Below are 25,747 nucleotides of genomic sequence, written 5' to 3'. Positions count from 1 at the left end.
GTACCCAATCCTAGCTACATCAAAATAATGGCTTTCTCAACGGCTATCTATGGCCACCCTAACTTCTATCTGTGGGGACGCTGAAAAGCAGTTCCTCAGCGGGCTGTGACCACAAAGCCCATCAGCCCCAGCCAGCAGGGCCAATGGGCATTTCATGATGGATGTTGTGGTCCCAAAAAACCTGGAGGGCACCAGTTTGGGGATGGCTGTTCTAGACAATGTATCTTCCGACCCTCTTCAGCCATACATCTATAACCCTGTTCAGGTGTTTGACTGAACCCAGGAGGACTCAACATGTGTAACGGGCAGGATTGCATACCCAAGCCCACCTTATCGGGAGCGGGGGAAGCTGCTCCACAGACCTTTGCGTGTCGAACGTTTAGGTCCGAAGAGGGTTTCTAACCAGGTTCAGTGGAAATCCTCTTAGAAACCTCATTCAGACCTTCTTATGAGCAAGAGAAGAGTTGAATCAGGATCAGAGATAGCAGGCAACACCATCAGATATTTTGTATCACAGCTGCCATAATCCCGGACTATTGGCTGTCACTTGTGGGAGTTGTCTTCCAAATCATCTGGAGGGCAACAGGCTGCGGTACGGGTTGCCTGCCCCTGATTCCTCCTATCCTACTTAAGGCAAGGAGGGAACCGTTTCACACAGCAAGCAAACCCAAGTTTTCCAAAACCTCTTAAAAATATGTGTGAAGGGGGCCCTCAGAAGACGGTCAGATTCAAGGTAGAGCATGTTAAAAACCCAAATCATGCATACACGTTTGGACCCTTTGCAAGAAACCTTGGTAGGGTTTGGATGCAACTCTAAATCGTAGATTAATGCTACATTTATGAATCCCAAGCTACTGCATATGCATAGACTTTTCCCTCTCCAAAAGAAGTGCACAGATGCAACCATTTCTGTTTTCTTGCTTTGTCCAAACTGCAAATTGTGGTTAGTTTAAACAATAGTTGGTTCAAATAAGCAACAGTCAAACTACACTCTCTTTTCTTTGGTTATTTGGATTGAACCATCATTAAAACTAATAACAGCTCCTAGTTTGGACAAAATGACAGGATTGTTAGATGAAAATGGAAGTGGATAATTTCAGTCTCCTCCTTGAGGCAATGTCAGTTCCAGACAAGCCTGATAGATAAACAAAGGTGCAGTAGAGAAAGCCTTCTAGATTGGATCACTAAGGAAACGGCTCACCACAATTCATAAAGAAATGTCTGAGTTCCAAAGGGCTTTACTACACAAGGCATTTATTGTGTGCTCGACAACTCCCGGTTGTTTACGGCTTCTTTAGACAACGCCGGTGAGTTGTTTAAAGCACGGAAAGTGTGGCATTATTTGTGAAAGCAAAAGAAAATGCTTTTTCCACTTGAGTAATTGCACTATTCTGCTATACCACAGTGCCACCTAGAGGTTACATAGCAGAAAAGCAGGAAAGGAAATGCTCTTCATGTAGTGCAACGAAAATGAAAGTAAATACAGCAGATAAAAGCCTTGTGTAGAAAAGGTCAAAGTCAAAGATTAGCAGAAAGACAAACTCTCTATCCAAAATATGTATCCAGCCTTTTCTCCTCCTCTCCCCTTTTAGATTAACTTCCAGCCTGATGAAGAGTTCTGGAGGACCTGAAAACCTGCTCACTATTCAGTGACATGATGGTTGGTCTTAATAAATGTCTATTATCTATATTAAATCTATATTCAATTTCTATCACGTCTCTCCATAAGCAAACTCAGGGCAACTAAAAGACACTCCTAAGTGAATCTCTTTCACTTCAAACACCTGCACGATAATACTAATCTTCTTCATGCATTTATTTCGATGTTTTGCATCAAATCCTCTGCTGTTAAAAAAAGTCAAGACGGCCTTCAGTGTTCCAAGAAAGCGGCTACATTTTGATCCAAGCCCACGAAGAAGAAGGCTTTCTCGTGAGCCACCTCCACTGACTTGCCCTGCACCTAGGGTTGCCATACATCCCGGAAAACCGGGAATGTCACAGTTTCCAAGCATTTCCAAAACGTCCCGGCCAGTCAGTCAAGAATCCCAGATTCCTGTTCCAGCCGGCCGGAGAAATTCCAACCTCCGAAATGGTGCCTTGAGCCTGCTCAGTGGAGTATAAGTCTCCATACTGAAGTCTCCTCTAGCTTTTCAGAACTAGCGGAGAAATGTAATTTAGTGTCCTTTTTTTCTGTTTGTATGCTTAAACTGCTCTTTGCCTATTATTTATTTGCAGGCGCTTAAGTACTTTAGGCTGCAACTTAATAGGATTTGTTTCTGAGTAGACACACATAGGATTGCAGTGTTAGATAACTAAAACTTAGATAGCTTTCTTTCTTTCCCTAGACCTTTACATATTGCTCTGTTGTTGTTGTTTTTAAAAAAACCTCCTGCCCCCTTCCAAAAAAAAATTGTCCCGGTTTTGTGGATTCAGAATATGGCAACCCTACCTGTACCCCTAGCTTGCTCCCACCCACCCCACCGCCGCAACGGTACTAAATTCCCACTGACATTTCATTCGATCCGCTCTAGACCGGCCCGTGGGGGTGTGGGGGGGAAACGCCGTGCCCTTCAAAATTACAGCAGAGTCGATAAAAAATTCTGGAACGGAGGAAAAGGATGGCGTGAAGTTTGGTAGCCAACCGTGAAGTGGCACCGCATGCAGCCCTCTTTCCGCGCGTCATTAAATACGTGATGCTCTTATCGTAATTTTTTCTCATTTTTTTTTTTTTTTTGCTTCCCCAAAGGAATGAAATTCTATACAAACCTGGGCTTTTAAACTGATCCGGGCTGGGAAGGTGGTGAAGGGGGGAGTTACTCGCTGAAGCAGGGAGCTCGCTACGAAGCATCTGAGCCACCCGTGGCCCCATGGAACCATAGTCTGCGTACGATAATGGAGCCCGTTGCTCACCGGGCGGAGAATAGAAACCGTAATCAGGGAACCCTGGAGATACAGTGACTCTATCATTGTGGATACTGGATTGGTTGTTATTTTCAATATTAAATTGTACTCTCTTTTTTTTCTCTCTCTTTACACTTAGAAATAATGGAAACATAAAAGGGAAAAAAAAATAGAATTTAGAGAAGAGAATGGACCGTGGTTTGATCATACATGCTCCAGGGTCCGTACAGGTACAAAGGCATCAAGCCTGGATTTAAAAAACAAACAAACTGTAGTATTTACTAGATTTACTAGAGGATCTTTTCCGCAGCAGGCATAATAATACATAAATAGGAAATATAGTGCCTGGCTGATTAAAATAACAAGGAATACAGTATATAATGAGAAGTGCAGAGAAAAGCTGAACCAAGGTGGCTGGAGATAGTCTACCTGGATTCATCCACAAAAGAAATCCCCAACCCACAGGTGTATACAAATATATCGTCTGTGCACACGTTTTTATATATACATATATTCACACCAGGTGTGTGTAGGAACCAGAGGTTCTCAACTTTCTCCCTCCCTCTCTTTGCCTTACCTGGATTTTCCTGAAGTTCTGAATTCTCCAAGATCACCTCTCCCCGCACCCTCACCCCCATTTTAGTACTGCATCATTTAAGAATTGCAGTTCGTGGGCCGTTCCGTAATATTCCCCTGGCCACAAGAACTGAAGTCCAGGTGGCCCAAATCAGGCGAGTGAGACTCACCCCACACTGAACTATGGGCCGATTTCAGGCGAGTCCTATCCAATTGGTTTGGGTCATGCAAGAAGTAAAAACAAAGGGATGAAACACACTCACAACCTCCAGATGCCCCTACCCACGGGTTACCAAAATTAAAAAACCCCAACACAATGAGGCAAAGAGCACGAAGTTAAAGTACTCCGCGTTTATCCTGGCAAAATGTAGAGCAGAACCTGCCCCCAAAATGGCGTAGTTCAACATGGTGGGTTGGGATGTGGGCTATTGACTTTGTTCGAATCTCAAAATGCCACATCGCGAGCAGGGAGCATTCTAATGTGTGAAGGACAGCAATCCTCAAGCAGGTTGGCATATTTGCATACATTTGAACAAAACATTTGTTTCCGTCAACCCAAGCAGACTGGAGGTATATTTTAATATCTCTGTGGTCGCTAAGGAGGCAAGGCTGTTTGGTGCAGTGCACGCTGCCCGTGCCTCCTTAGAACACGGCAGCATCTAGAACCCTCGCGGCCCGCAACATTTCTCGTCACCCTCCCAGCTAAAGGAACGAGCAAGTCTGAGCATGCGTGTGAGAAAATACAAAGTTACATTAAAAAAGGAGGGGAAACGAGTTTGGTCCTATATTCTACACCAACCGTATCATCGGAATATATCACACCATTATGAAAACAGAGCCTGCAGATGAAGAACCAAAATTGATCGGGGGGGGGGTAACTCAGAAGAAATAGCTTTCGTACCCCAAACCTCCTTGATTCACCACACTACAGAGTAACTTTTAGGGTCATTTCTTTCTGTTCCTTTCATATCTGATTGCGGCATCAAAGCGCCTGCACTGTCCCCTCTTGTTGGAGGTTGGGTACATACTCTTAAGATGTGTGTTGAGGAGGTGCCCCACGACGCCTTTGTAACCCGGGCAGTGTCAGGCGGCTGCTTATATTAGCTCCCAAACATGCTCTGTGCCACTCCTGCCTGCTTCTCAACCCCCATCTTAACACTGCGCATTGAGAAATGTAGGAAGAGAAGTTAGGGGCACGCCTGGGCGAACTCGTGCAGAATTCATTCCCACGCCGACTTTGATACCAACAAAATTCCCTTTGGTGCCACCTTGTGTTCCTTACGGAACTGACAAGCCTTTGGACTTCTTGGACGGTTCCTCTTCCCAGCTGCTCCCGCCACTGTGAAGCGACCCCAGATCTGCTGGGAGGCTGCTTTCTCTAGGATCGTGCAGCCACATGGGGGAATGCCTGCCTAGGTGGACGTAAATAATTGGTCTCTATTGAGGAGCCGTCCGCATCGGAAGTCTACTTTCAAGCACCTCCAGGGGACACTTAGCGAGTGGGTGGGCCAAGCTGAGCTTAGCATTGTTTCGGCACGTACAAACCCTCCAAGGTTGAGGGGCATTTCTCAGAAGAAGAGTCCTACAGACACGGCCAGGGATTGTGCATGATCTTTTACCTTGCTGAGCCACTGAAAATATGGATGAGCAACGGACCCCACTTTGCCATCGCCAGAGATCCAAGCAAAACTCGAGGAAGACACCGTGTGCTGAAGTTCTCACTGACAACAACCTCCTGACACAGGCTCCTCGTCACTTTCTCTCTCTCTGCCTCCTCTCTTGCCACACGCAATTTGGCAGCCGTTTGCACCATCAGTGTTTATGATAATAACCGTGTGTGCTTGAAAGCAGCAGGAAATTTTCAATATAACTATCATTAAGACAAAACGCTTTAAATCAAAGCCATTACCGCTACTGAGAGTTAAAGCTCACAAGATTAGGCCGCTTTTTATCTTTATGAAAAATTCATAGAACAAGCTGCCAAACATCATCTTCCTGCTCGAGAGAGTAAATGATATAATAATATTTAATGCTGCCGATACAGATGAAAGTGGAGACGGAAGCTGCACGCGGTAATGTGTACATCGGGGAGACACCGTTGAACAAGACGTTCCGACGCCAAGCACATGTAGCGGTGGGCAGGCGTCGCTTTCCCCGGCTTTGACACGTCAGAGACATGTGGTGGCTGCTCTCGGATGTCTTTTACGCTCGGCTGCAACTGGAGACCCAACGCGCAAAAGTGTCGCCACGTCATTCCAAAGTGTGCTTTAGAAGGACCCAACGAAAAACAAATCGGAAGTCGGAAACGCTGAAATGGTTGACGCAGAAGTTATTCCGTTGCACCTTCAGTGGCCGACAAGGAGCCCCGGGGGGGGGGGGGGAGGAGGGCAGGCGCCTACTCCCTCCATTGGCTGGAGGAGAGAACTGCAGACAGTTTGAGCCAAGATACCAATACCACAAACCATCCTCCTGGTTCAGCCTAGGAATCAGGTGGTACTAAAGAGCCAATCCTGTGCCACTCGCTGCTGGAGAGCCGCCAAGGTCCACTGCGCTCCCTCAGTCCTGTCATCTTGTTGCTCAAGGGAGCCCTTGTGCTGCTCCTCTGGGTAGGCGGGTGGCCTTTTGCCTCAGATACTTGTCAACTCTCGCAGCATGGAGGATGGGAGTGGAGGCTGGGGCTTGGCAGAAGCGAACCCGAGCATCTGGCAATGTGTCTCGCAGTTTAGAGAGGTAACAGAACTCCTCTATGATGTCTGATTTCTAAAAAATCTGATGAGCTCAGGGGACCCCAGTCCTTTGCTGGCCTGTGAGCAGATATCTGGAACAAATACCACATTTGCACCATGTGAGCTCCCTGGAGGATGGCCAGGATAATCATAATTTAAAAACTGAAACAAACGAATCTGCATCATCATATGTTGTTATGCATGTCAACTGGAAGGAAATGTTTTGTGGAGAAAAGAGCAGTCCAGGCTACTGCAAGTAACGTTCATTTACCCTTGCAGAAACGCAATCGCCACACTACGCTCCCGAGATGAAATGGAAGAATAAAGGCACTAGATGTGAAGCGACTCGCTCTTTTCTCCCCCCCCCCTTGCTCAAATTCCACGTGGGGCAGGGGAGGAGCGCTGGGGCATTTTATTTAGCAGTCCATGGGGAAAGAGTTGGAAGTTCTGGCACTGCACTCTCGCACTGTGGCCAAGAGTGTGTCCAGCTAGAGAAGTGAGCCCATGTGACAAGGCACAGCAGGTCTTGCGGGGCTTGGCTGCAGGGTGTCAAACTGTCTCCGGAATGCCAACCGGCATTCCAACCTTACAGTCCGAAACCTCACCGTTTTTAGAAAGCACCGTCCTTCAGTTGCATGCCGATGCCTTCTTCTGTTTGAGCGTAGCTTCTCCAGTTACTTAAAGATGCCTGCCGGTTCGTCTTGCGTTCATTCCTCTGAAGCATGGGTTGGTCTGGAGGTAGGTAGACCATGATCCACTGGTGGGCCACTGGCCTAGTTACCTGCTGGTTGCTGGGATTTCTGCAAAGTATGGCGGACTAGGTAGGCCGCAGTCTGATCCAACGAGGTACTTCTTCGCTTCTTAAGTGTGAGTTCCGTACTCCGAATCCAGGAACACAATGAGAGGTGCTCAAATGTGCGTCGCAAACCGCAGAGGCATCCGCGCGGCCACAATTTGTTGTAGACTCTTTCCGTCACCTTCTGGAATGATCCAGAGTTGAATCCAATAGGGATGTGCTCCGCTCCGATTAGGAGCGTAGAAGCAGTAGCGGATTGGCCTGCTCCGCCTTACCCAGAGGCGGAGTAGGAGCGGACCGCGGACCCCCTAGAAGCAAGGCGAAGAGAAGCGACCATTTTTCGGAGCTCCGAGTTCAGTCGGAGCGCTCCGGTCGCCATCTTGAAAACATTTCGCCATAGGATTGCATTGCGGCAAATAATCGCGCATAACTACGTTGTTTTTGAAGCTATCGTTCTGGAAATTCTTGTGCACAGAGAGTCGTGGATGGGGGTCATTTTGAGACCACTCTCACCTCTCTGCGTGCTGTGGTTCACGTGCAATATTTTTTTAAAAATCGGGTCAACCGCGGGGCTCAAACTGCGTTTCGGCTTTTCGCCCATAGGATTGCATTGAGGGAAAGAATCGGGGATAACTGGGGGGGGGTTTAAGCTATCGTTCTGAAAATTCTTGTGCACAGAGAGTCGTGGATGGGGGTCATTTTGAGACCACTCTCAACTTTCTGCGTGCTGTGGTTCACGTGCAATATTTTTTTAAAAATCGGGTCAACCGCAGGGCTCAAACGGCGTTTCGGCTTTTCGCCCATAGGATTGCATTGAGGGAAAGAATCGGGGATAACTGGGGGGGGGGTTAAGCTATCGTTCTGAAAATTCTTGTGCACAGAGAGTCGTGGATGGGGGTCATTTTGAGACCACTCTCAACTTTCTGCGTGCTGTGGTTCACGTGCAATATTTTTTTAAAAATCGGGGTTTGGGTTTTTTTTTTTTATTATTATTATTTTTTTGGAAGCGATGACAGGCACATTCAACTCCCAATCCTGATGAGAATTCATCTCCTCAGAAAGCATCCTCCTCCAATCCCAGCGTTGGAGGGGGGACTAAGGCAGACCCACCCTGAGAACTTTCTGTTTTGTGTCTCTTTGTGGGTTGGCGTTCGTGGAGGGAACACTTACTTAGCTAGTGCTCCTGCTTTGGAGATAGATTAATTTAATATAGGTTTAGTTTGGCGCGTGTGTGTGTTTGTTTGCTTCTTTCTGACTTGTAGCTTAGTTTGCCCTGTGTTTTCCCCTTACTTTGATTTAATATAAACTTTATTTTTGAATTTTGGAGTGTGTGGTTGGGTTGGTTGCCCCCCCCTTCCCTGTATTAAAGCCTGACTGTTCTGCTTTTGTGAAAGCTTTCTTTTGAAAGCATACACACACTTTTTGTCCCATTTCCCTACATTTATTAGTAATATTCTAAAACATATTATTATATTCTTGTAGATATTCTTAGTAGTATATTCTCATACATATTAGTAGTAGTATATTTTATTGTTCTTGTCCCATTTCCCTACATTTAAACATATTATATTCTTCTTATACATATTCTTAGTAGTACCTTATACATAGTATTAGTAGTATTAATATTTTGTTAGTCATCATGAAAAGAGAAAGCAGGCGTGCTGAAAGCAGCAAGGCTCAGTCTGCCAGCAGGGCTTCCTCTCCTCCTGTGAAACTCAAACGGGCAACTCCTTGGCTGACTGCTCCAAAACAGAAGCAGGACAAGCAGCAGGCAGAGCCACTCTCTTCTGCAACTTGTGCCCGGCGTTCTCTTTTTGAGGGTGGGAATGGGAAAAGTGCCCGTTTGCAAGAGGCACGTGGCAGCAGTGCCATTAGAGGAGGAGGAGTATCCCCAACTCCTTCATTCTCCTTTCAGCCCACGAGCCCGCTGATGGACCTAGACGAGGTCCTCAGCACAGTGGAGGGGGGGGAGGAGGAGGAGGCGGTGGGCCTCCAGGATGTGGGGGCTGAGGAGGAGCAGCAGCAGGCCGAGGCTCTCTCCCCAGTCTCATCCCACACCCCTGTTTCTGTGGCAACACCAGAGAGCTCAGGCGGGCAATTGGTGGTGTCACCACAGAAACGAAAGACAAGCATCGTGTGGGACCACTTTGAGTTGGGAGCGGATCCCCGCTTTGCTGTCTGTCGCCACTGCAAACTCAGCCTAAGCAGGGGTTCATCGACAGGGCATTATGGAACCAGCAGCATGAAGATGCATCTTCATAGGCAGCACCAGGCGATCTTGCTGGGGAAAGAGGCGGGCAAGGCGACTGGTTCCAGGGGAAAGCCGAAGGCTGCTGCTGGCACTGCCACTCTAAGCTCTCCATCTCCCATCCCCACAAGGGTTAGGCAGGCAACCCTGCAGGACATGGGGTGGGGGAAGTATTGACCCACAAGATGGCGTTTTCCAATGCCCACCCAGGGTGCTACTGTGTTGGGGCATCTGCCGGGACTGACTCCTCCCCAATACTAGATCTATGACATGTCACTCTGCCTGCCCCTCTGCTAGCCTGTCCTCCTCGGTGACCGACTCGCTGGGATGGTTTGCGTTTGCAATGCGTGACTAACTGCAATGCTGGCTTAGAAACCAGCCATCACTTCCTTGTGCCCCCAGAAATGCCCGCAGCCTGCCTGCCTGCCTGCCCGCCTCCCCCGGGGTGCTGCTGTGGTGGGGCATCTGCCAGGACTGACTCCTCGCCTACTCTGCCTGCCTCTCTGCCCGCCTGGTGCCTGGTTTGCTCCCAATCGTCCTCCTCTGTGCCCCTCAAGGCGTAACTGCTGGCTTAGAAAGAAACAACCAGCCATCTTTGCCTCACTTTGCGCCCACTTATGGGTTGGTTTGCTATGCGTTAGTGCTCAAGCCATCCTTGCGGCACTACAATGCATGCTGCCTGCCTGCTTTCCATTGATGGTGCTATATAAATAAATAATAATAATAATAATAATTCTCCCCTTCCCGCCTTGCAGCGATGGTGTATGTGTCTTGCTTTGACTAAGGGGAGAAGTCCTTCCTGCGCTCACTTAGACTTTATCAAATTCAATAATCCCTTTTTCAAATGTGCCAGAAGATTTAGGGTTATCTCGTGGCATGTTGGGATTGCCTTGGAACTGGCCCCATTGAGCTGTCTGCAATTGCAACTTTAAATCCCTGACATACTGGAGTGTTCAAATTTCAAAAGTTCCCCTAACATCAGGGGATGATGGGATTGCCTTGAAACTTGGTGTCCATGGGGACACATGGGTAAGCTGTCATGGGACCAAAGGATAGGTTTCTAACGTGCAAATTGACGTAGTTGTAGAATGGGACTTGATTTGGGGTGAGTTAAAAAGTTTAAGCCGCGCCAAAAATCAGGGGATGATGGGATTTGCTTGCAACTTGGCGTGCATGTGGACACATGGATAAGCTCTCCTGGTGCCGAGTTTGAGGTTTCTAACATGCAAATTGACGGAGCTATCCCAAGGGGTGTGAATGGGGTGCCCGATTTTCATAAATTCCCCAAAAATCAGGGGATGATGGGATTGCCTTGAAACTTGGCGTGCATGTGGACACGTGGATAAGCTATCATGGTGCTGAGTTTGAGGTTTCTAACGTGCAAATTGACGTAGTTGTAGAATGGGACAATTTGGGGTGAGTTAAGCCATGCCAAAAATCAGGGGATGATGGGATTTGCTTGCAACTTGGCGTGCATGTGGACACATGGATAAGCTCTCCTGGTGCCGAGTTTGAGGTTTCTAACATGCAAATTGACGGAGCTATCCCAAGGGGTGTGAATGGGGTGCCCGATTTTCATAAATTCCCCAAAAATCAGGGGATGATGGGATTGCCTTGAAACTTGGCGTGCATGTGGACACGTGGATAAGCTATCATGGTGCTGAGTTTGAGGTTTCTAACGTGCAAATTGACGGAGCTATCTAAAGGGGTGTGAATTAGGGTTATGGGAGGTGCGTTAGAGGGTAGAGCCGCGCCAAAAATCAGGGGATGATGGGATTTGCTTGCAACTTGGCGTGCATGTGGACACATGGATAAGCTGCCCTGGTGCCGAGTTTGAGGTTTGTAACATGCAAATTGACGGAGCTATCCCAAGGGGTGTGAATGGGGTGCCCGATTTTCAAAAATTCGCCAAAAATCAGGGGATGATGGGATTGCCTTGAAACTTGGCGTGTGTGTGTATACGCCCATGAGGTGTCATGGTGCCAAACGTGAGGTTTCTAACTTCAACGGAAAAAAAGTTGTTTACTTTTTTAGCTTTCAATGCAAGCCTATGGGGGGGCAAAAACGGAGCTCCGGATCCGATCCGGAGCTCCGGGCGGAGCGGAGCGGAAGTGGGCGGAGCGGGGGCGGGGCGGAGCGACCCGCTCCGAAAAATGGCGGATCTGCAAGTGAAGCGGAGCGGGGGGTCCGTGCACACCCCTAGAATCCAATAGTGCTGTGAGCCAAACGTTAAAGCATAGGAAAAACAACAACAAGAAGAAGAACAACAACTAAATTTACAGCATGCAAGGAAAAAAGCAGCTACAAGCCAGGAGGTACCCTGAATATGGCGAAGAAACCAACCTGTGTTTCTCCCAGAGAGTAAGCAAAGAGGAGGCCTTGTATACAGATAGGCTAGAGTAGCTGGCCTCTCACCAAACTGGTAAGCGAATGGCACTGAAACGTTATGTATTTCCCCACTGACTGCAAGAGCTACTAATGACCATAAGCAATATCTAGAGTTTCTTATAACTTATTAAGGTACGGGCGGGTGACTTTTTCAATACTGATGGCCGCACGAGAAGTATGTCACAAGCCGGAAAGATACAACTATGAATCGCTGTATGAATCATTTACATAGCTACTTGCAAATGATTTATAGAATTTGCGTTACAATTCCCATCGACATAGCCGGTGTCAGAAGTACAGCGCCATGACACGTCACACTGATGGGCGGAGAGAAGAGGGGTGTCTTTGCAAACCGAGATTTCATGATCAAAAGTTGATACTTTTGGGGCGGAGCAAGTGAGGAATCTTCACATTTTCAAGTTTACATTTTAAAAATGGAAGCATATACTTGAGGAAGAAAGTCCTTCCCATTCCTGGATGATTTACTCTAGCTGGTAAACCAGCCTTCTCCAATCTGGTGCCCTCCAGATGTGTTGGACTGCAACTCCCATCATCCCCAGTCAACCTGGGATGATGGGAGTTGCAGTCCAACACATCTGGAGGGCACCAAGTTGGAGAAGATTGGCCTGGCTTATAGGGCCAGTGCAATGAACAGCTTCTTCAAATTCCAGACAGGTTCCCTGAATTGAACTGTAAACTATTATTATTATTATTATTATTATTATTATTATTATTATTATTATTATTTTTATTTATTTATTTATTTATTTATTTATATAGCACCATCAATGTACATGGTGCTGTACAGAGTAAAACAGTAAATAGCAAGACCCTGCCGCATAGGCTTACAATCTGTAATAAGTCTGGTGTAAGTGAGGAACTATTGCTAAGTAAGACTCCAGCAACCGCATCAGAGGTTTCCTTGATTAGGACTTAGGAAAACTGCACCATATTTTTTCTCTCGACATCCACTACGAACAATCTGGTCACAACACCCAGAAAACTCCCAGAAGTCACTTATTACGAAGCACTATTCCATGACATGATGTAGGCACTGTTTTTATATTTGAAATGACTTACACACAGACAGGCCTTTCGTCTCTAGGAAGATGCATTCTATACTATCAGGCCTGACGTAAAGAGGGTGCAAGACTGATGGAATGTTATTTATTTCTGACCGTTTTTCTTCAACAGAATGCGGGGAAATTGATGTAGGGTTCCCAGGCAGTCTCCTGTTCAAGCACTGACCAGTCGCAACCTTCCATAGCTTCAGCAATGTCGCTGCATCATGTCTGTTTTCAGACCATAAGCTTGGTCCAAATTTGTATTATTTTGATTTGAGATTGGGTTCATACAGCTTTAGCCAAGTGACCTGCAGAACTGGAATTATAAGCATGAGGCTGGACGGGCGTTCCTAAGCCAGAGGGCTCAGTGTTGTGAAAGGGAAGTTGTAGGTTTGGTGATGCTTTCAATGCAATGATTCTGACCAGAAAGGCTGTGAAGCAATTAATTGCACAATGAAGAGAATCTAAATGTGGAAATAAAACACTGCCCCAAGAGGCAAGACGTCCTTTTTAAAAATAATGAAATGAAAACCTGAAGATGTTTTTCTGGGATTAAGATTGAAACCCGGTCGCTCCCTAAATAGCAGGCAATGCCGTAGCGCACATCACAGGCCTCTGCTAAGTCATTTCTCACACAGGTGTCGTGCAATATCAGAGGATTCCCCACGTTCCACTTCTGAACGCACTCTTTGAAGGTAGTCCACCACCTCTTTGGAAATAGATTTGCTCATCTCGGAGCGGTTTTTCGCAATAGCAATATGAGCCAAACAGCAGCATAAGGTGTTCCGTTAGCACTGCAGGGCAGGGCATCCGAGCAAATCAGAAGAACAAGACTGTGTGCTCAAGCCCTTCTCATATTGCCTTCACTTAAAATCCACCTCCATCATGCCTGCAGCCTCCTGTGACCTCAAATTATTGTGTTACATCCATGGCCCTGATCTTGGGGAAAAGCTATTGGTGCTTTGTACAAGATGAAGATCATACGGATTTCAGAGTCTGCAGAAAAGGTTAGAACATTCCTTTGTAAGCGTTGGAATGTATCGATCACTTTAGGTACCTAAACTGGGTAGCATAATCACCAGGGAGGCGAAATGTAGCTCAGACATCCATTGTGCAGCCAGATTCATGATACATCTCAAGAGATAGTCGGATACGTTTGGAGCGGCCAAATCCCCATGGCAGGTATTAAAAGGAGCTGCAATGTCCTGGCTTCAGCATCCTGTTTTGTGAAATACGGATGCCAGCCAGTGACGGTTCTGCAAGATCAAATCCCACTGAAATCAATGCAACTCAAACGTTCACGGGATGCAGCGGAAATACAATACATCCATTCTGGCACAATATGGTCAGACGGGTGTGTTTTCAGTTGCATTTGTAGCATCAGCAAAAGGATGGATACATGGGACAGAGGGGTGAAGGAACATCTGTGGCGTCTCAATCCAGGACCATGGAATACCCCTGGTGAGCACAGCTCAAAGATATGGCTGACCGGAGGAAAAGTTGTGTAAGGAAAGAGCTAATGAACTGTGGAAATGGCCAACGATAGCCACTTTGCAGGTTGCCCGGTCTTATCAACAGTGATCTACAGGACAGGATGAAGACTTAAGAGAACAAAGAGAAGATGGTTAAAGTCCATGGCTTGTCTAACATGCACCTCTGAACTGGGGCCAAGGCTCATGATATGATAGCACTCTTCAAATACTTAAAAGGTTGTCACACAGAGGAGGGCCAGGATCTCTTCTCGATCCTCCCAGAATGCAGGACACGGAATAACGGGCTCAAGTTAAAGGAAGCCAGATTCCAGCTGGACATCAGGACATCCAGTACGACAATGGAACCAGTTACCTAGGGAGGTTGTGGGCTCTCCCACACTAGAGGCCTTCAAGAGGCAGCTGGATAACCGTCTGTCAGGGATGCTTTAGGGTGGATTCCTGCATTGAGCAGGGGGTTGGACTCGATGGCCTTGTAGGCCCCTTCCAACTCTGCTATTCTATGATTCATAATGATGATAAGTTATTCTCAAGAGACTTTGTCCTAAAATAGAGAACGCTTAGCATTTCCCAAAGCTCTGCTGAGGACAAAGGAATTGCAGTGAAGTGGAGGTTTAAGGAAAATGCTGATTTGCAATGCCAGATAGTTGGAGCACTGGGGTATTAACACACTTTAATCTAGTAAAACTGGGGCATTTCATCTCTAAGTTAGCTGCCATCCCAAGACCATAACTCTATTAGCAACAAGCGCACCATTAACAAAGCTTTTAGCTCAGTGTAAAGGTGACTGTCGACAAGTGATTGTGGACACATTAACGAAATACTTGACATGCGCCAATTATTAAAAAAGAAGAAAAGACGCACGCACCAACCAAAATCTACTGAAATCATCTCTTCAAGCCCTGCAACTGTTCACGGTAGCAAATAAACACATTTCTCATCTGAGCAGCGAGGTTTTGCGAGAGATCAATATTTATAGCGTAATCAAAAATCACGAATTAAACGCAGCGTCGCTCTTGCACGGGGCCGAGGCCGTCACGCACCGGGGGGGGGGGAGGGAGGGATGTGCAAGGCTTCGCCAAGAGAATCTGCAATCAGGGAGCCGTTTCTTCTTGCAGCATTTGACAAAAGAGTTTCCACTTGAGGGGCTCATCTTTAATCATTATAAAAGCACCGAAGTTTAATCCATTTTTGATGTAAGTGCTAATAGCTCTGTGTCCTTGAAGTTCAAAGTGGTCTTCGTGCATGTCACTAATTAGCCAAGCAAGCAGCCCGTCCGCTCCCTCTCATGCTTCTAATTAGATCCTTAACAACAAACAAATGCCGACCTTACGAAGACTGTGCTACATTTTTCTCCTTTTTTAAAATAGTTTTGGAGGGCAGGCACTGTCCTGCCGCCCCTTGGAAAACCCTTTGGTTTTGGAGAATTGGGAGCACACAAATTCTGCTTTGGATGAATGTAGAGGCTGAAGGTTACAAGACAACGTCATGGTGGACTATTCAAATCAGCCTGGTCACCCATATTGGTTCATGGGATAGAAAGGAAAAGTCAACCCAGAATGCCATACCACTTTCTATTAGAACTACTGGGAACTGCTTCAACACAATGGTTAATAACATAAGCAAGGACCTGGGAATTGCACTGAAGAAGACCTCTCCACCCTGTGGGAAATGGTACAACAGAACCTTCTGGGATCTGTAGCACATTCTTTTCTTCTTTGCTGACCCAGTGGGTTAGAGATCCTTTGACCCTGACATCAATCATTGGTTGCCTACCCTCAGTGGTAGAGTGGATGCTTTGCACACAGAAGGTCCTAGGTTCAATCCCAACAACTCCAGGTAGGACTCTTGTCTGAAACCGCTGCCAGTTGACATGGACAATACCGGGCTTGATGGTAAATGGTCTGACAGCACTTCCTACGTTCCCTTCCCTTTTGCCTCCTTAGTCCTTCGGCCGATGTTCTAATCCTTGAACGCTGGGCCTCCCATCTCATTGTGTTACCTTCTCTCTCAACTCTGTAGCATTTTACCGCTTTCCGCTGACAGCAAAGGAAAGCAAGGCTGCTCAACTTAGTGCAGCTCTGTGCGTAGCACTAGTCACCCATCCACTCCCTTGAAGCCACAAAATAGCATCTGCTCCCCACTGACAGACTTTCACTTGGGAGCAACCCAAGTAGCTCTTCCAATGAGTAAAAGAGGAGTAAGGAATACTATCAATATTTGTCCATTGAACAGATGAATATCTCACTGATCAAGATGAAGTCAATAAAGCATCAAGAGACTCCATAATCTTTAACACAGAAGCTTATCACAAATGAGTTGATGGCCTGCAGTAGTATCCAGCAGTGATTAAAAAAAAAAAAGTGGACTTCTGGAGAAAGGCACAACAGATGCTGGGAGAGGCCCAGGCCGCTTCAAAGACGTCTCTTCCCAATTAATGGCTTCACCGGGTCAGCAGGCAGCAAAATACGGTAGTTGGTATGCTCCAGACCTTTGCGAGGTTGATTATTACTGCCAGGTGTCCACAAAGCAATCTGTCTGCTTTTTTTCCTCTACGGGATCCCACCTATGGGAACTCTGAACCATACGGATGGCCACCTGTAGTCCAAGAGTCTCATGACATCACTGTCTTAGTTACATGGAACATTCCATGATCGCTCTGGGAAGGCTCATTATGAGGACATTACAGAACCCTCAAGGCAGAGGATAGTCTTTATGCTCCAGGGTGGAGTCATCGACACACGAGTGGCAGAGGGGACCGGAAGGGCAAAGATGATAACGTGAAGGAAGCTCCGAAAAAGCTACTGAGGAGAGGCTGCTGGTTGATGATGCTATAGGAGAAGCTTTGCAGCTGAACAGCTGGCTGGTTAGTTCAACCAACATGTGACACCCAGCCCTCCTCCCCCACTCTTTTGACTCTCGCTGCCCCTTCAACTTGCCAAGCAAGAATGCTGGAGAGAAGCCACCGAGCAGAGTTCCCTGCTGAGGCCGAAACTCAAGATGGAGCAACCCTATAACCTCTCCAGCCGCCTCGATCTTCCTTCTCCCCAATAAGGCGCAGCCCCTTCTGACCTTCCCTAGGCCTTGTAAGAGCTTTTGCCTCAGTCCTATTTTATCCTCCGTTCCTCCTTTCTTCAACATCATATCTCCATGACTCATTTCACACACACCCAAGTCCTGCTTTTCTTCTCCGTGCCTCTTTGGGCGCACTTCTTTTAACCCTCCTTCCCCTTGACTAGCATGCTCAAATAGCAGGCAGCCCTCTTTGACCTTGACCCATTACATTTCTTGAGAGCCTTTCCTCAATTCCTTGCCTCCTCTGCCATTTCCCTCTCGTCTTCTTCCCAATCTATCCTTCCCTCAGGTTTCTCTTTCTCAGCCCATTGTCTACTCTGAGCTTCCAGGGGCCTCTTCCCAATTCTCAGTCCTGCTACTGATCCCAGCCAAAGTGACAACTATCCCTTCCCACACAGAAGCGGGATTGCAAACTGCTAAACTCCCTTAGTAACTGACCGTTCTGTGATGCCACAGAAGCTTAGCCAATTAGTCCACAAGCACATTACAATAAAAATAATAATAATAATGTTCGCTTTTGGCAAGAATGCAGACTAGGAGAAGGGATTCCTCCCCACAGAACCCCTCTGCAGCGGGAAAAGAACTCAGCACTTCCCTCTAAGATCTTCCTAAAACCTCAGACTAGGTTCCTTTCCTTCAAATGCCAAAATAAATTATCTCCCATTCTAGATAGTGCTCTGCTGTTGATTCCGGTCTAGGAAGATGCATACTTCGCACCTGAATTTTTCTGGGGCTAACTCAAGATTTGCACAACTTCAGAGGTTTGGACTTCAATCTTAACCTTTCTCTTTCCTCACGGACAACTCCACGTCCACCACTTTTCCTATCTCCAGCTATCGCTTCTACTAAAAGCAGAGCGACGAGTCGCCTTACTCCAAGACAGAAACGCTTCTGAATCATTTTGCTTTTTTTTTTAACCGGAAGGAATGAAATCACCTCGCTGACTTTTTTCCGCTCCCCGTTCAGCATAAGGCTTCAGCCGCTACCTTTTCACCACTGGCGACCAGATTTGCATTAATTGTTTACCACAGCCTGGACAGGCCTTTTATTAATATTAATGAGTGAATGGGAAGAAAGGGACCCTTTATTTTTAGCCTGCTCTAATTGCGTAGTAATTATTCATCTACAAAACAAATGAGCCGAACTCCATTGCTATGGCAACTGAAACTCTGGCCTCCCGCTGTAGCACATTAACGGGCCCTCACTCCTGTTCTATTTGAAATTGAGGCCTTTTGTGTAACAACTGGGAAAAAGAGGCAAATTGAAATAAAGCCCAAGACTTAGGACTTAAGTTTAGGTCTCAATGGTCATTATCAGGTCGTGGCTTTAAGAGGCCGTTCACATTTTGAAATACATTGTGATTTATGTATGACGTACCGTTATATATTTATTTAGAATATTCATATACTTTTCAGTGTGAAGTTCTCAAAGCGGTTCACGCAGTCAAAGAGGGCGACAACTGGAAACCATTCTTAATGGAATCATCTCGATTCTAAACTTCCCACTACAGTTTAATGGGTCTTCGAAGGGAAACATTAGGACAACCTGCAATTAAGATTGGCCACTGCAAGGGATTGGGGAGGGGGAGATAATAATGCTGACCTACCTTACAGGGTTGTTGTCAAGATGAGTGAGATAAAGTATGTGATGTGCTTTGAACACTTAATTTATTACATTTGTATCCCACCTTTTTTCCTCCAAGGAACCCAAGGCGGCATACATAATCCTCCTCCTCTCCATGTTTCCCTCACAACAACAACCCTGTGAGGTAGGTTGGGCTGAGAGAGTCTGTGACTGGCCCAAAGTCACCCGGTGGGCTTCCATGGCCGTGTGGGGACTAGAACCCAGATCTCCCGACTCCCAGTCCAACACCTTAGCCACTACACCACACTTCAAGTGGACCAAGTAAGCTTTATTCTGTCAACTGACCAAGTACATTATCTCATATCAAACAGGAAAGGCAGCTGCACCCAGAGACAAATGAAGCACTAAAAATACCCTGGTTTTTGTGGCCGGTTTCCCTGTCATGTGGGTCATTTCAATCCATTAAAACAACTGCAGCAGCAGCAGATATTTATAACGGAGGATAATCTATGCATGGCTACTAGTCATTATGGCTGCAGGTGACTCCTAAGTTCCAAGGCAGCACCCCTCTCATTAGCAAGAGCCGGAAAGGGCTATTTGCCAGTGGGCCTCCTGGGGCCATCTTGTTGGCCACCGTGGGGAACAAGAGGTTGGACTAGATGGACCTTGGGTTCAATCCAGCAAGACTTGGTTCAATCTGCTTTAAGGTGGATTCCTGCACTGAGCAGGGGGTCAGACTCGATGGCCTTAGAGGCCCCTTCCAACTCTACTCTTCTATGATTTTATGATTCTGTGACTCTTCTTACGTTCTTCTAAGCATTTTCTCATGGCAAAGGATAAACAGGAGGGGACCGGGGCTGGAGAAAGGACCGGGACACGCTGTCTTCCCCACTCCCCTGTTGACAGGCCTTTAGCTGGCAGAGGGACCAAACTAATAGTTCCTGAGTGAGAAAAGACCTTCCCGAGGAAGAAAAATACCCTATAAAATGTGTGGGAACCACCAGTGGCTTCAATTAAAAGCTCTAGAATTGCTAGAGTGAAATACACAGAAAAATGAGCAATTGGTCACAGTCAGACAGGCAGCTGTCTGATGCATACTGAGGAGAGCAGAGGACCGTGAGCCGTGCTTCTTGGAGAAATGAGTCGTTGCACACGTAAAACTTTTGAGACGTTTTCTATCCCATCTTTACAGCAAATTCACGAGGGAAGGGCAGCTTATTTTCAACCTAAGGAAACACCAATCTGTGCCTTCATCTATCTACACTTAAAACATAGGAACATACGATTTTTGCCCAGAGAGGACTAGACTGTGGGTTGGTATAAAAATGTAATAAATGAAATGAATGGATGGATGGATGAAGAACGAAAGAGCGCTGCTGGATCAGACCAAGGGTCCATCTCGGAACCCACTAGCTGCCTGTGTGAAGCCCAGAAGTAGGACATGGCCGCAATAGCACCATCCCACTGATGTTCCCTATGTAACTGCTGTACATAGACCTACTACTGGAGGCAGCATGTAGCCATCAGGACTAGTTGTCATTGGTAGCCTTCTCCCACAAGAATTTGTTTAGTCCCTTTTTAAAGTTATCCAAACTAGTGGTCATCACTGCATCCTATGGTAGTGAATTCCATCGTTCCTGCACCAACTTGCTCTTTGAACAACTCAAGGCCACTTCGCCATGGTTTCCAATCTGACCTGCTCAGGTTTCATTTGCAAGTCTTCAGACATCCCGTTGGCCAATCCTTCTGGTAGAGATCCGAATTTGACATCTGGACCCAACACCTGACCTGCTGAATTACCCAGGCTCTCTGCCACTTTGCATCTGTCCACGCCTGTTTCGGGTAGAATCTTCTCTTAAGAAATGCCGGAATAGCTTTTGGGAGGACCAGTGCCCTCTTGGGACGGCTATAAGTGGAAAAACCGGTAACAACGGTAGGAAGGAAGAAGTGAAGACCTCCCTCTTCAGCGCCGTGCTCCACCAAGGGAGAAACGAGTTGTGTCGAGCGGGTGTCCCAAGGTTTGCCAAGGGTGGAGTAAAATTCATTCATGGAGTGAAAGAACCTTCAGTGCATGATTGGTCTGTTTGGCTCAGGGCCATTCAGGAGGATGTGGAGTGCGTGAAATGAGGCACCCTGCAAGTCAGAGCGGGTTCCGCGCAAGAGTGTTTGCCCATCGAAAATGATTCCGCTGATTGAGAAGACCATTAAAAGTTAGCGACTACATTCATTAAAGATTAACTTATACTGTACTTAAGTCTGCACTCCTGAGCTGGTCACTAATTGCGCTGGAGATGATTTATCAAGTGCCCTGGATTTTCTATTACAAAATAAGTGATTAAAAGCTGATATATTTTCCCCACAATAGAATCGAGTGAAATGACTCCAGCTGGGGTCAAAACGTGGCCGTGGCGAGGTCTGACAATTACAGATTTACAGAGAACCTCAGAGTGCTCGGCAGGAGAGACGGCGCTTCAACGGGTCGAAGAAGACAAACGGACGCGGTGCAGCTGGGCATCGTAGGAGACACTCACAGGTACCCAACGTCTGTAATGGGAGCTTTTCAAATGATCATTGATCAATGATGGGCTCCAGAAGGCGGGTGGACATCTTTCTACTTTTAGTCCTTCTTGAAAGAGCGACATAGGAGAGTAATAGTACGTAGCACAGGATGGCGGAGACCAGTAGCTCTAGGAATTTCTGCTCTCTCTGCATCTTTCACAAAGAGCCTAGTGACAACACGAATTTATATTTTTCTCTACCAACATATGCTCAAGGCTTACATTGCCATGCTACCATCCTTTTAAACAGAAGATTGATTGATTGAGGAATGGAATCCATGAACTACTGCACCAGACCAATTCCCCAGAGGTGATTTAGAAATTCTCACACAAGCACCCATCCTTAAAGAAGATTGCCAAAGCTGACTTCCCACGGCACCTTTTTCGGGCACTGAATGGAGGAAGCTGCCTTAGACAGTTCCTTGTAGACTATGTATTATTTAAGGGACCAACCCAATGCAAAGCTTTCTGATCAATGCAGCCCAAAGGACGCCTGTATACATGCATAGCAATGTATTCCATCCCAGCTAAAAGCGTCCTGGGTAGCAGGGCTGGGAAACGTCTCTGCCCAGACCTTGGAAAGCCACTGTCAGGCACAACAGACATCAGAGTCCATGTTCTGCATGCAGAAGCTCCAGGCAGGGTTTGGATAGACCCGTGATTGAAGCCCTGGAGAGCTGCTGCCAGTCTGTGTAGGTCAGCCTCCCCCAACATGGTGCCTTCCAGATGTGTTAGACTGGATGAAGGACGGGAGTTGTAGTCTGCCCTGGCTGGGAATGATAGGAGTTATAGACCAACCCCACTGAAGCAGGCCAGATTTTGAGGGGGCGGGGCTGGAGTAGATTGTAAAGCAGCATCCATTTCTCAGGGCTGCTTAAGACCTTGGAGGACAGGTGCTCGTCAGATGAGGTAGACGGACCAATCAGCTGACTCTGCTTGTTGCAGAGCAAATTACAATGGAAAGTCCTCAATCTCCGCCATTGTCCACTTCAAGGACTTGGAGGCTCTGCCCAAGTGTAGACCAGAGATAGATTCTTTGGACTACAACTCCTACAAGCACTGGGGCCCATGGGAGTTACAGTCCAAAGCACTAGGAGGGCTTCAAGTTGCCTACCCCCACTGCAGCCAGTAATCACGTTAGATGGGCCAGTTATCCAACTCTGTATACAGTAGTTTTGATATGTTTGCATAATATAGGCAGGGAAGTTTGGAAGAAAGCAAGGAGGCTGCTATACCACCAGTGCTAAGCTCTCTGTTTTTAAACACAGCTGTTCCATCCTATCTGCATTAACAGCTACTAGTAATGGCCATATACCATACTAACAGTCTATGTGCTGCACTATGTAGCTCTTGAGTAGCTCTTTCCATTCACAGATGTCAAGCCATATTTTAAAGCATTGGTCTTCGACTGGTGGGTTGAGACCCACTACTGGGTCGCAGCTTGGCCTTACTGGCAGCATCACTGCCACACAAAATTAAGGTGCAAAAATGAAGCCATGTTTCTCGGTCTTCAAAGGTTGAAGACCCCTTTCTTAAAGGTTGTTACTTTAGAGTTAACATGGCCAAAATTAAAAAGGGGACCTCGATTCTGCATGGGAGTTTTATGGCAGAGAGAGGACTGGAGTCTTGGCGCAACAGTCTGTCTAACGGATAACCTGGTTTCTCGGAACCTATAGCCAAAACATGCCTTCCCCAACCTGGCACCTTCTAGATATGTTGGACCATAACTCCCATCTTCCCTGGCCACAGGTGGGGATGATTAAAGTTGTACTTCAACACATCTGAAAGGGTGCCAGGTTCGGGGGGGTGGGGGAGTCGGTGATACAGCCTTTCCGGTTTCACCCTGCCGGCCAGGCAAGCAGGTGTATCAACAGACTACTTCTTTTCGCCACAGTCTAGAGTCAAAATGAGTAGGTGCGTCTCATACATCAGATTTTCACTTTCAGTTGCATCAGCTCTGCAGTTACTGAAATTATCGGCCTTTCCAAAGTCTGGATGGAAGTGCTGCTTGTTACTCTGGCTTTTGAGAGTACAAGACCTAGACAGTTAAGTAATTTATTTTAAGCATTCAAGGTTCCTTCTAGGCAACCACCCTGGAATCCAAGTGGCCATCTAAACTGTTTCAACATGTGGCACCATCACTCCGTGTACACATGCCCAACTGCTGCACCAGTCTTTTCTTTTTAATTGCGGCAATTTGCAAACAAGAGAGGTGCTTAACGGCACAACTAAATATTTGAAAGTACTGGAATTAAGCGTACGGCGCGGATTGTGACTTCCCGTGCAATTTTCCGCTCCGCTAAGTTTTAGATACGTTTCCGATCTAATTTGCCTGCTTCACACATTAAACAGTGGGCCCCATTTCTCGTGGTAGATTGCTACTTAAGGGGGCATGTTATGTATTCATACCTCCAGTGCATAAGATCTATAGATAGCTCCATGGTAGCAATAATGGAAGCAGAACGAAGGAGTGGTATGTGCTTGTCATGTAGGTCAACACATTTTGGAGGTGTGTTAGAAGAGATAGATATACTCATTCTTAATTACACACTGAAATGATGTTGTAGGTATGTTTGTTTCTTTCCGTAACATATGCTGAGTCAAGGGCTCTCATTAACAGTCTAGACCAGCCTTCCTCAACCTGGGGCGCTCCAGATGTGTTGGACTACAACTCCCAGAATGCCCCAGCCGCTGGCTGGGGCATTCTGGGAGATGCAGTCCAACACATCTGGAGCGCCCCAGGTTGAGGAAGGCTGGTCTAGACTGAGCATGCTCAGTAAACTGAATGTGCTCAAAACCAGCAATGCGTCTTGAGGCAAGATGTTGAGGTGGATGGAAGGGGAGCTGTACACTATATATCCCTCAGCAGGATATGCGCTAACAAAACAGCAGCCGCCACCAACCAAACGTAATGTGGCATTCAGGACTTGAATTACCAGCCGCCAACCCTATCCATTGCTACTCATTTGGAAAACGATGTTGAGAAGCTGAGTACGGAAAACTGGGTGCAGAAAAAGAAAAGGAAAGAAAAAAGGAAACAAATGAGAAAAAAAAATTGTAAAAGACGTTTGCTGGCTCAATGGTGGATGATGAAACTCGTCACGGGAAACCTAATATTGGCGGTTAATGAAATGTTCAGCCATACTTTTTAGAAAAAAGAATCTCCTGGAATTCGTCAAGGGGGATCGAATACAAGTTGTGACAAGTGCTGCTTTTATGCGGTCGCCCAATTTGCCTTTCAGGATCTAAAACCAATTCCCTTGTGCCTCAGCGTCATCTGACAGCCACCCAGTGTGCCTTCCCGTGAGCGGCTTTCCTGGTCTGCCGGCCTGGCTTAAGGCCTCCAAAAAGGATGCGGAACGCTAGTGCGGAATATCAAAACGGTTCACGTCTACAGGAAGCCATGATGGTGCAATGCTTGTGGAAATGAAAACTTGGCCTCGAACATTAAGACACTTACATATGAGTAACTCCCATCGACTTCAGGGGGAACTGCTCAAAGGTAAGTGTATTCAGAATTAAAACGCCATCACTTTTTTTCTTTTATAACGAAAGGCAAAATAGAAGAGCCTTTACCCATGGTCAATTGGCCACCGCCACCAGAGCGCAGAGGGCTCTCGCAGAAAGATGTGCCGAGTTGAATTTGTTAGGCCCAAGTTTGGGAATGAATGGACGTTGTACTATGGATCCAGGTATTTAGCACAGCTCTATACAGGTAGGCCTACTCTTCCAATCAAAACACGACTGCACTTTTGACTGCCATGCTCTTTCGAGTCGACAATAACCTATAATATCAACTCAACAATGCATGTTCTACAACTACGTCTACTGCTACCAGTAACGACTACTACAAGTGCATGCATTTAGTTCAGTCCCACAGATACAAAACACTCTAAGAACAGGCAAGGGGGGAATGTGAGATGTTTTACAAACGACAAGTGTTTCGTTTTATCAAGTAAGGGAAAGTAATAGAGAAAACCAAAGAGAGAAAGTGTACTAAAATAAAGCAAACAAAATAAATAATCGTAATAATAATTTAAAAAAAAGAAAGAGAGAGAGAGAGAGAGAGAGAGAGAGAGAGAGAGAGAGACATTTTTCAAGAGTTGGATATGAGTCGTTTCTTGAACCGTTTCATCTGAACAAGCAAAAAAAACATGCAGCCAGCTGCTACTAACAAGAAGCTGGACACAGAGAGAGGATTAATAGTTGTGGACAAACCTTCCCGCTGAGCGTGCTCAGAAGATTGTTTGAGAGGAGTGCACGTCCCAGTGTAAGAGAGGCCGGAAAGGGTGCCTCAGAGACCCCCTCTCTCACAGCAAGAGAGAAAACCAAGCAAGAGAG

The 25,747-nt window shown here is 46.6% G+C and overlaps 1 protein-coding gene across 14 annotated transcripts in view; it reads right to left on the bottom strand.

The window, feature by feature from the left end:
• The window catches only part of MSI2 (musashi RNA binding protein 2), a 529,178-nt gene that overhangs the window by 23,060 nt on the left and 480,371 nt on the right, over window positions 1-25,747 (bottom strand). For 7 of the 14 annotated variants that reach the window (XM_063146636.1, XM_063146638.1, XM_063146640.1 and 4 more), the window contains one exon: window positions 2,767-2,943. The exons of the other annotated variants lie outside the window; for them this stretch is intronic. In XM_063146636.1, the coding sequence (XP_063002706.1) occupies window positions 2,767-2,943 (177 nt within the window). The remainder of the gene's footprint in view (window positions 1-2,766; window positions 2,944-25,747) is intronic. 14 annotated transcript variants of the gene reach the window in all.

Source organism: Elgaria multicarinata, chromosome 22 (genome assembly GCF_023053635.1).
Source record: "Elgaria multicarinata webbii isolate HBS135686 ecotype San Diego chromosome 22, rElgMul1.1.pri, whole genome shotgun sequence".
Classification (NCBI taxonomy): Eukaryota; Metazoa; Chordata; class Lepidosauria; order Squamata; family Anguidae; genus Elgaria; species Elgaria multicarinata.
The sequence above is the reverse complement of the archived record's forward strand: the minus strand, read 5'-3'. Positions and strand labels throughout refer to the sequence as shown.